The sequence below is a fragment of the Trachymyrmex septentrionalis genome, unplaced genomic scaffold (assembly GCF_001594115.1).
Source record: "Trachymyrmex septentrionalis isolate Tsep2-gDNA-1 unplaced genomic scaffold, Tsep1.0 scaffold44, whole genome shotgun sequence".
In the NCBI taxonomy this organism is placed as follows: domain Eukaryota; kingdom Metazoa; phylum Arthropoda; class Insecta; order Hymenoptera; family Formicidae; genus Trachymyrmex; species Trachymyrmex septentrionalis.
This window is the reverse complement of record NW_017305611.1, coordinates 3,294,960-3,305,611: the sequence shown is the minus strand read 5'-3', so window position 1 is coordinate 3,305,611 and position 10,652 is coordinate 3,294,960. Positions and strand designations below refer to the sequence as shown.

At 34.9% G+C, this 10,652-nt stretch overlaps 2 protein-coding genes across 3 annotated transcripts; one reads left to right on the top strand and one right to left on the bottom strand.

Moving 5' to 3' along the window:
• Window positions 1-1,286: 1,286 nt before the first annotated feature.
• LOC108751360 (gamma-secretase subunit Aph-1) lies at window positions 1,287-3,219 on the top strand. The gene is made up of 2 exons (XM_018491479.1): window positions 1,287-1,883; window positions 1,975-3,219. Exons 1-2 carry the CDS (start codon window positions 1,651-1,653, stop codon window positions 2,456-2,458), a joined length of 717 nt encoding a protein of 238 aa, XP_018346981.1. The 5' UTR covers window positions 1,287-1,650; the 3' UTR covers window positions 2,459-3,219.
• Window positions 3,220-4,987: 1,768 nt separating this feature from the next.
• Window positions 4,988-8,797, bottom strand: LOC108751342 (mediator of RNA polymerase II transcription subunit 17). Of its 2 annotated transcripts, none has more exons than XM_018491455.1 (8): window positions 8,599-8,669; window positions 8,345-8,527; window positions 7,865-8,181; window positions 7,533-7,745; window positions 7,211-7,413; window positions 6,113-6,685; window positions 5,816-5,964; window positions 4,988-5,733 (listed from the first exon to the last, which is right to left on the bottom strand). In XM_018491455.1, the coding sequence occupies exons 1-8, from the start codon at window positions 8,640-8,642 to the stop codon at window positions 5,523-5,525; spliced, it is 1,893 nt and encodes a 630-aa protein (XP_018346957.1). In that variant the 5' UTR covers window positions 8,643-8,669; the 3' UTR covers window positions 4,988-5,522. The 2 variants fall into 2 exon arrangements, with proteins under 2 accessions (XP_018346957.1, XP_018346956.1); XM_018491454.1 differs by lacking the exon at window positions 8,599-8,669 and adding an exon at window positions 8,697-8,797 and having other exon boundaries at window positions 4,990-5,733.
• Window positions 8,798-10,652: the final 1,855 nt, after the last annotated feature.

Here is a 10,652-nt window from a genome sequence, read left to right as displayed (position 1 = left end):
AAAATATGCATGTATAAATTTAACACACAATAGTAAAATATAGATAACAAGTGTTAATGAATATATATATATATATTATTTAATAGCTATATAAATATAATTGTAATGTTCAATAGTGTAACGACTCGGAAGGAAGGAGCGGAATATTACTTGAAAGAAAAATCGTTTGCTTTTTCCACACTCAAGACAAAAAAGTTTATTGAAGTACAAAACAGATTGAGACTTTCTACAGCAAATTCAACACGCATAGAGAATTTCTTTCGGACGGAATAGCATACCGAACTGTAACGTAAAACTCTACTGCCGAAATCGCACCACTCAGAAAAAGATCCAAGGACTGCTGCGCCGTAACCGCGCGGCATCTTATATACTAGTGTAATTTCAGATTGTTCCCACAAATATTAGCAGCAAAAAAACCGGATATGACGAAAAAAGGAATAACCGAGAATCTTCTCGTTTATTATAGTAAAAAACATAAGAACAATCTGGAATCACCTTGATACGCACTTAATAATTTTTACCACATTTTGTTATGCGAAAATCGACTGGTGATCGGCGCGTCTGTTATTGGCCGCCGTTTCGCTGTGGCGCCTTGCTTGGCGAATAGCCAATGAGGACAGTGCTGCGCGCTGGGCGCATTCCTCATTGGTCACTTGCCGTGCCGCATCGTTTTGCGTCATACATGACGTCGTCACGCGCGAAATGCTAAGTTCGCATAAACATAACGCATGCCTTATTAGATTAAATGATGAACGACCTGTCGCTCCGAACAAATAGCTATACAAATAATGTTATATTATTGACCGCTAAAAATTACAGCTTTCGTTAACGTGCGTCTCAAAAGATTTTTTTGTTTAAATATTGTAATGCATTTCCCTTCATAAAATAATTTTATTTCGAAGTAAAATGTTATTAATTTCTTTCTTTTCTTTGATCTTCTGCTTCTTTTAATTTTATATGGCACTCGTTATCGAAATGACGACGATTCCGGCTAAACTCGGATAGTAATTTCTTTTCTTTGATTTATAAAATTGAAATATATATCAAATATTGAACTGGTAAACTTAGATTTGTACGTGAATACGATGTATTATCAAAGTACCGAGATTCGCCATTTCACTGATGGGGACACTTTTCGTATTGGTACGCGTGAGAAAGCCAACTGAAGCCGACTAGCAGTCCATAGTTATATAGTCAAAGACACTACCTATTATAGTACATATTCGATATATCGATTTCAGTCACATTCGAGATATCGATCGAATGACGATTTTCGCAGATTTTCGATGCGTTCAGCGTTGCTGTCGATAACCTCATTCAAGAATAGAAAATAGATAGGACAGAATTATTCACAAAGTTGTCAGGTTGTCACACGAGTGACTCGGCGATTGATTCCAATGTACTTGAGCATTTGTATCTTCGATAAGAAAACAGACCGACACGATTATTTGTCGAGTATCTGATCGCGCCCTATACCGGGAAGATAAATGCGCCCGATAGAAGCAGACAGTGTCTGGACCGTAAAGAGGCTTGGAAGAGATCTTGTAGGAGAGTTTAGCGTTTGTTAGCGCCGGCTGACACAAAATATAAGTAAAGGAAGAAAAGAGGAAGGGAAATCGCGACTCTTCGTCGCGGCCATTCGAAAAGAAAATGACCGTCATGGATTTCTTTGGTTGTGCCTGTCTGGCTTTCGGCCCGCCACTAGCCATGTTTATGTTCACCATCGCCGCCGAGCCCATCAGAATAATCATATTGATTGTCAGCGCTTTTTTCTGGCTGATATCCCTGCTGTTATCATCGGTGCTTTGGTACGCTGTCGTTCCACTACAAGAACATCTCGCGTTTGGCCTGGTCTTTTCTGTACTGTTCCAGGAAGGTTTCAGGTAATCCAGTCTCCCTACTGCAATCTCATTTGACGTTACATTAACGTTAATCCACACGATAGTGTATTAACAAGTTTTTATCTCTTTAAAGGTATCTCTTGTATTGGGTACTACGTAAAGCCGAAAGAGGCTTGGAAAAAGTCACGACGACACACGTGGCTGACAGCAGACACGTATTTGCTTACGTTTGTGGCTTGGGTTTTGGCTTCATGAGTGGTGCCTTTGCTTTAGTCAATGTCCTGGCTGACGCAGTGGGACCTGGTACCATGGGACTCCGTCAGGGTTCTGAATACTTTTTTATAATATCAGCTGCTACCACTCTGTGTTTTATTCTCCTGCACACCTTCTGGGGTGTCATCTTCTTCTTTGCCTTGGACAAGAAGAATTGGGGACAGATTATCTGGGTAGTTGGATCGCATCTAGTTGTCTCATGTATGACATTGCTCAATCGTTATCAGGTGTATGCAGCCAGTTTATTATCTGCTTATATAGTACTGGTAATAACAACTACACTTGCGTTCAGGATCGTTGGTGGACGGACGCAGTCTTTAATTCTCTGTTTCCAAAGAAACTGAGAGCGCTTACAAAGGTTACTTAATAAGACGTTCATAGTTGGCAAGTTCATCTCTGATGTGAATTTAATGTCGTAACGACAAACATCTTTTCCCTTTAGGAGTCAATCTCTAACGCACATTCTGCAATAAGTTATTACTTAAGCTTAAAGTTTTGAACGTAAGAAATTGACCTGTTGCAGTCAAATGTCAAAAGAATAATCGACTATAAGTGATCAGTTTCTGATGACTTGAGATTTAAAGCTTATGTAATAGCTTCATGTTAAAAGCCGATAAGAAAATTGTATTCGTTGCTCATATTATATTATATTATATGTAGAGAAAGGTTTAATGTGCAGGATACTTTTTTCCCCATTCAGATTATTAAACAGGGTACCGAGTATGCAACATCATTAATTTTGTATGGCGATATGTACTCGAACTCTACAATGTACGATATATCTATATGTTGGCCAAACCGATCGAGAGACAAATCGTATACGATGGCATGTTTTGCAATTGATATTTTTCAAAGCATCTCTGGATGCGAAAGTTACAATTATTTTCCTTGTAAAAGGTTCTAGCACTAGACATTTTAATCGAGCTGCTAGTCCGTCCCTTAATCCATCGAAATAATTATATGATACAGAAACAAAATAATCTCTCAATAATCCAATTTTGATTCAGATGACGTCCAAGTGTGTATTATTCCTTTATATCTTAAAGCTTATATCCTAAAGCTCTTGATTTTTCATTGCAGCTATGTTGAATTGTTACGTCAGAAACAGGAAGTCATAAATTTTCTTTCTTGCATTATATATTGAAATAAATCAACTTTTTTTCATGTTATTATAATATAATAATATAATATATGATAATATAAATTTATTAAGTGGAAAATTCGTTTTTCGGTCCATAATAAAAATAGCTACACACTCGTCTATCATAAAATCTAGTTTTTCACCTTGTAAGAGTCACAACACCTATACGTTAAGTTGTATATGCAGGATAATAAAAAAAAGTTTTTTCGATATATTTTATCAGTCCGTATTATTATATATACCAAACGCAAAATAATGGCATAAGAATGAACATTCATTTATTTCGTCATACAGTGCAGGAAAGGAAGTGTAATTTTTTGACATTTTTCAACGTCATAATTTAATATGGCTACAAAAAGAAAACGAGAAATTATAAAAAGGAAGAAAAAATCTAAAATGTATGCGTCCGATGCGCTCGTACGTGTATATGTATATAAGTAGACGTTTATAATTTATAATTATTGTATCAAATGAGATGTATACTTGTGCATCAATGTGCGCCTTAAATATGGATTCCTCGAATAGATTTAACAAAGAAAAAAATGAAGTTTAAGAAATTGTCATTACTTTTTTGTATGCAAAAAGAAAAGGGAATCTATCGATGATTACATTTAAGGTAATTACTGTGACGTATGTATCACTTGACATTCAGTTAATTTAATTTTCACTTATCACACATCTCGTAATCGTTTATTATCCAGATCATATTGCATTTCGTGTAACATTGAAATGAAAACAATTTTTGTAAAATACTAGTTGTATAAATTATTGTTATCGCTGTTTAGATGTAAAACTATATATATCACCGTTCCATATAATATAATATACAATAATAATAACTCCAGTTATGCAATTAGTTCACTATAAAGATAAATTTATAATGAATTATTTGTAATTCTTTTCTTACAAATTTTTTAAATAAGCTAAAGTTTCGAATTTATATATTCCACGTATTTGAATTATTCATCATTTCACCAATATGTACGGTGACCATATTTTCTTAAAGAAGGAAAAAGAGCAAATCTGAAGATTTCAGGGCTTTGTTCCTACATGTTTCCAAACTCGTTTGTGACTGTTTTTATAGAATACTAGGAGACTGTTTTATATAATAGAAGAATCTATACATTATAAATATAAAATATAAAATTTTATTGCACAGTATAGTCAAATTGAGATAGTGCGCAGTTTTCTGATAGTTTGAAACTGGTTCGACTGTATTGGAACAAATCCTTGATCTTGAAATAATAAAAAGTTTGAAATAATAAAAAATGAGAACAGCTCTAGTTTGAATAAATTTAATTTAAATTAAAAAATATAATTAACAAAAACAAATCGTATTTATGTGTGTGAAACTGTAAGATATTTTTTATAATATTAGATTGGAACGTTAGTTAGAAAAGAATTTTCCGTAATATCAAAATATCAAAAGACAGTAAAGGATAATATTGGAAAATGAAAGACAAGATTGAATTTTGACAGCCACGTAAAATAAAGAACTGTCCTTTACAATAAAGGACGTATGGTCACCGTACCAATATGGTACGGTATATCTTCAACAATGGACATAACTCAAAATTAAAATAATATATGCTAAATCACAATCAACTATAAATTTCAATACAAGTAAAAATCTGTAATTACAGAAGATAAGGAATGATTGTACAAAACTCTTTGTTTCCAGGTAAAATCCATATTATTAATAAATTTTATATTATATTTTTCTGGAAAATTGAACTATTTTAAAAAAACAAAATTATCGGTTCTATTTTATAAAATTGCATTCCGAGCATCTATCATGAAACAAGTCGGAATGGATTGCGATCGGAATTATTTTATCTTCCCTAGAAAACATAATAGAAATCTAGGGCATAATTAAATAATTCCGATCGGAATTCGTTTCGAATAATTCCATAATATATACTCTGGTTACCGATACAGTCGAATTTTTGTATATTTTTCTCATCGGGACAGAGGAGATTTCCTGTATTTTTTTTTCATTACTTAACCTTAAACTTAATTTTCTCTTTCCCATTATTTCACTCCATTTATTACTCGATCACACGTGTACGAAATAAAACTTCGTCTTGCATATAATCAACTTGGATCAAAAAATTCATTTAATTTTTTTGTTACTCTAAATCGATTGTGCGTGCAATAACAAGTTCATTCTACGCTGCTAAGTAAAGATTTAAGGTATAGAAAAATATAGAGAATCTTTTCAGTCCCACAAACAAAAAAATATACGAAAGTTTGACAATTTGCAACACTTAAGAACTTGTTAAAGAAGCCATAAGCAGCTCCATTTTGTTGAGAAAATTCTTTCCTTCCATTTTGTCCCATCTAACTTCTTTGAAAGAACCTCCCAGATTCTCCCATTTCCTCTCTCGAACAAGTTGACCAGGAAAGAAATCCTTTCGGGGAGAATGTGCAATGGCGACTTGCACGCCCGTTTGCGGTTCACATCGCACAGCAATCATTCTACAAACATATTAAATGATGTGTGAATAATAGGCAGGCGCGCATTCTTTCTTCTGTGTTATAAGTTTGAACAATAAAATACCTATCGCCAATTGGTGAAGCTAGGATACAACTACTGGCGTTTCCCAAAGGCTCCACTGAACCTAGGCCGAGATGCGAGCTGTTTGCTAAGAACTGCCAGCCCATACACTTGGCTAGAGCCTGTACTGCGCTAATTTGATGCTGATAAATCTGCGTATAAGAAATATTGTGATACCATTTTACTGATATAATAAAAGAATGTTTTATATCTCGAATTTGATATTTTTTTAATACGAGTTTTAACGTTTTTTCTTCTTTTTTTTCTTTCCCAAACGTTGATAAAAGAAAAACAACTGACCTGACAAAAAATTAGATCCCTCAGTTCCTGAGGCTCGTAACTCATGTGCATGACTCTACCGTCGCGACACACACATTTCAGTGACTTTTCACCGACGTGAACAACCATCGATGTCCGACATACGCTGTCATATCCATGTGTTAGGATATTTATTTTTACGCAGGACTGCGTCGGCGAATTCAACGCATTCCAATGTGAAACGATAAGCGGATCTTTCACTTCTTTCGCTATCGTGTCTAATACGTATTCTGTACGCAAACGCATGAAAAAGTGTTGTGCTTGTTGGATAATTTGTTCTAAAAGCGTCTGACTCTTTGTCATTTCCAAAAGCTCGTATCTGTCGGCGGCGGTAGGACCGGCTACGTATCTGCGTTTACTAGGCCCAAGAGGTCCCGAAGCAGGATGAGGAAATGGATGATTACTATTATTGTAATGTACTTCGCGTAACAATTGATGCAGAGAGTGCTCTAATACATGATCGTGATCGGTTTTGTGTGGTGGTGGAGCCGTAGGTTTTTTATCGTTGCCTGTGCTATGGCACAGGCCAATTATTAACTGAATTCCTGGAAGTACCTGGTATAAACATTAAAGAAAAAAACAAATTTTTCTTTATACAGGATGATCCAGATCATCCGTTAAGAACCGGTACGTACTCTGTTTATGAAAAATTGAATCAAAAAGTTCTCTACCATTTTATAATTTTCGCAATTTTTTTTTCTGCTTTATTCAATAAGCAGAATGTCTAAAATCGATGCATAAGACAACTTTAGGATATCTTTAAGAGTTCTTTAAGGAATATCTTGGAGATATTTCATAAAGAACTTTGAAAGATATCTTAATGTTGTCTTGTACATTGATTTTATCTGCTTATTCTACAATTTTTAGAAATTAATATCTCGTTAATTTGCGATTGTTGCGACCATTGCAAAATGGTAGAGGACTTTACGATTCAGTTTTCCATAAACAGTATGTACATGCTGGCTCTTGCGGATGGTCTGACCCACACCGTGTATATATTATGGTGATTGTGTGTTTCAGTCTGAAGCAAAGAATAAAAACTGTAAGAAACCGCTTGATTTCCATTTGCAAGATACATACCGTGGCCATTATCTGATTTCCGACAACCATGTGAGGTATAGGCGCGCGTAAATGCACAGCCTCTCGAGCTAATTGACTAAACAGTTCCTTGCAAAAGAGAACATTCTGTGCAGCCTCCAACTTTTGCTGCCAATGCATATCGGTATTTGAATTATTTGCACTGCTATTAAGCAAGCTGTTTGCACTGCACAAATCTTCTTGATCTAAACAAACGTACATTTACTCATTTGTGTTTAATGTACATATTTTTCTTCACATATGCGCATGCACGCATACATACGCGCACACACATACACAAATTGCTTTCTTTAATTTATATTACCTTTCTGGCATAATACTTCGATGTATGCAACACCTTGTAACTCACTGGGTATGGTTACCCGCAAGGCAGATGCTTTTGAATTTGAGGGTCCATGAGATTGTCCTGACATGCTGCTACCAGTATTAGGAGAAGCTGGTGGGCTATTACTACTTTTTTCTTCTTCTTCAGCTTTGGTAACTTCAAACATGCCCGTTTGTGTATACTTTGAGCCAGCTGGTAAATAACATAAATATAGTATGATTTATAGTAATCAGGAATATTAAAGGCACAAACAATAAAATATGAGACACACAAAGCATATTTCAAATAAATAAAAATATAATAAAACAAACCAGTTCGATAACTGAGATCGCCAATGATAGAGTTTGATACTTTCTTTAAACGCCAATTTTGCCGTAATCTTAATAACTCGATATGGAAGTCAGGGGTAGATCTGGTTCTAGCTAATTCAGCCTGACAATTTCGTAGCCTCTCAGTACCCATCATAAGAACTGACGCTGCACCTGCCAATGCCTTTTTTCTAGCATATACTTGTATCATAGGTTTTACATCTGCTGATTCATGAGATGTTGGATCTAATACCATATAATTTCTTTCCTTTGCTATTGCAAGTACATCAGCCAATACACAAACTTCCGTCAAGGCATTTCTACAAAACCAATCAAATTCAATTTGTATTCTTTATTTGTATTCTTTTTTTGTCTAATTATTATCACAAGCTTAATACAATTATAATACACATATAAATACATGTATACATTATATGATTATATAAATAGCTTCTTAGACACACACAAGAAATCATGACAAACCTTAATTTATTTCTAACGCTGTCCCATGGCCATAAGGAGGATTGAAACGAAGCAGGATCCTTTGTATCTTCTTCATTCTTCTCGTTACCCTCTAACTGCTCCTTTTTTACCTCCTCACCGTTCGTTTTACTAAAGTCAATCTTTTGAGCAATTTTTGCCAAGTTCTCCGATAAGGTAAGAGGTCTGTAGCACAATTAATAATATAAACTGACATGAAATCTTATCCCCTTACAAACAAAACTAAGGTTAATTACAAGACGTAAGATAAGATGTATTTAACATCAGACGATAATTCCATTAATCGAGCATCTCAATATATTTTCTCTGTTGACAACAAAAGTTGTTTACGTACGCTTGGTAAATTTCTTGGCCATCGTAAGTAATTTCCTGTATTTGATTTTCAATCGGCGCTTCCACGGAAATGTTCACAGAATACGCCATTATTGTTTTCATATCACTTCATACAGTTCATACGTTCACACAGCCTAACCGGCGAAAAACAGCACCAATGGCCTAGTTTCCACCGAGGATTTAAATCAGATCAGAATGTAAGAACCAACCAACTATATTCGAGTATTCCCTTGTTACAGTTGAACGACAAGGGAATGCTCGACTGTAGTTGGTTGGTTCTTACATTCTGATTATCCGGATTAAACCTTCGGTGGAAAGGCTAGGCCAATAGCAAATAACTGCATAGTACAACATACATCCATGCAAACATATAAGGAAATAGAGAGCGTTTATATTGGCCGTAATGCCGTATGGTGTAATCTGTAAAAATTGACAAATCACTTTCGAGTATTTTCTTCTTACTGTTGAATAAAAAGAGAATATTTGATTGTGATTAGTCAATTCTTAATATGTGTGATTAGTAAATTACGGCATACGACATACGGTTACAGTGATACAAGCTCTTGTATCTGTTTGGTCTATATTTTTAAATCCAATGGAATATGCCAATCAGATGCAAGAGCTCACTGAGCGCTCAGTAAGCGATCGTGGAAGCGTTCTGGATATGCGCTCAATATAATCAACTTTGACAATGGACGAGTTCAAGCGACAAAGCGACTAGGCATGCTTGCCGAGCGAATGAGTATAATTGGTTCTTACCTGATCCAACCAATCATTTAATTGCTTGGCGAGCAGACCTAGCCACTTTATCGACTTGAACGCGCTTACAAATGTATTGAAATGATACACGAAATGATATGTTTCGTTAAATAACGTGATAATATCATTGGTAAATAGTTAATCGTTTAAAATATTTATATACTTTTACATTTAACTTTTTTTGCTAATTTCATGCAAAGTAGCTTTTAGTATGCACTGATCTAGTATAGTGCAAATGACCAAATTTGCTATTATTATTATTTATTAATACTATTAATAACTTCGCAAATAAACAAATCGGCCATTGCTTTCATCAGATCAACGTTTCTGATTGGTGTTGTGATTTATGTTATGATCATTGTAGAATAGAGATTTAATAAATCCTTCCCGCCTATAGACTGTTCATAGCGCAGAAGGCTACCAATTGTGAAAGACGAAAAAAACATGAGCCGATATTCATAGTCCGTTTTTATTTTAAAACTGTCTTAAATAGACATTGGCTGCGTTCAGCAGAACGTTTATTTTGCAACTGTTGGAAGTTTTCTTCACGCTGATTGGGTTATGCTTTTAGATCAAGAGGAACAGTCCTATCTTAGCAGACAATCATAAAACGGTTGCAAAACTGTTGCGTTCTGTTGAACGCAGCCAATGTCTTAAGATGCTAATATAGTCCTCGGATTAACTTATGACATCTTAAGACTATATATCTAAACAGTCTTAAATGTAAGAATCGACAATTACCTAGTTTACATGCACACGTACTAACTAGTAACTTTCTATTTATTAAAATTATTTTAATTTCAGCGATGTATTCAAAGAATGATGTACTAAATTGGTATAATGCGCATCAAAATAATTAATTAAATACACATATCGTGTATATGTTTACGTATCGTTAAAATTAAGATCAGTACCCATATCAAGGGCACGATGTAAACTAGGCCTATGAGCCAGTTTCACCAACACCAGTTAGCTTTGGTTAGCATATGAATACCAAAATCTGTAACCGCAAAATGCTGCCGCGCACTACTGCTCCCTAACAAAGTCGATGTAAACTACAAGGACCACTTTTCTGAGGGTACACACGTTCACTGGGATCGATTTATCATCTGCAGCCGTGAAAAGTACTTTACTATGTAGTTTACATTGACTTTGACAGGGGGCAGTAGTCGCATTTTGCGGTTATCAAATTTCGCCG

Bases quoted from the DNA above. Each gene is read 5' to 3' on its own strand.
- LOC108751360 (XM_018491479.1), top strand. From the start codon at position 1,651: ATGACCGTCATGGATTTCTTTGGTTGTGCCTGTCTGGCTTTCGGCCCG. The intron at 1,884-1,974 runs GTAATCCAGTCT...ATCTCTTTAAAG, and splicing joins CTGTTCCAGGAAGGTTTCAG to GTATCTCTTGTATTGGGTAC.
- LOC108751342 (XM_018491454.1), bottom strand. From the start codon at position 8,797: ATGAAAACAATAATGGCGTATTCTGTGAACATTTCCGTGGAAGCGCCG. The intron at 7,746-7,864 runs GTTTGTTTTATT...GTTATTTACCAG, and splicing joins CGATCTCAGTTATCGAACTG to CTGGCTCAAAGTATACACAA. The intron at 5,965-6,112 runs GTCAGTTGTTTT...TCTTATACGCAG, and splicing joins GGGATCTAATTTTTTGTCAG to ATTTATCAGCATCAAATTAG.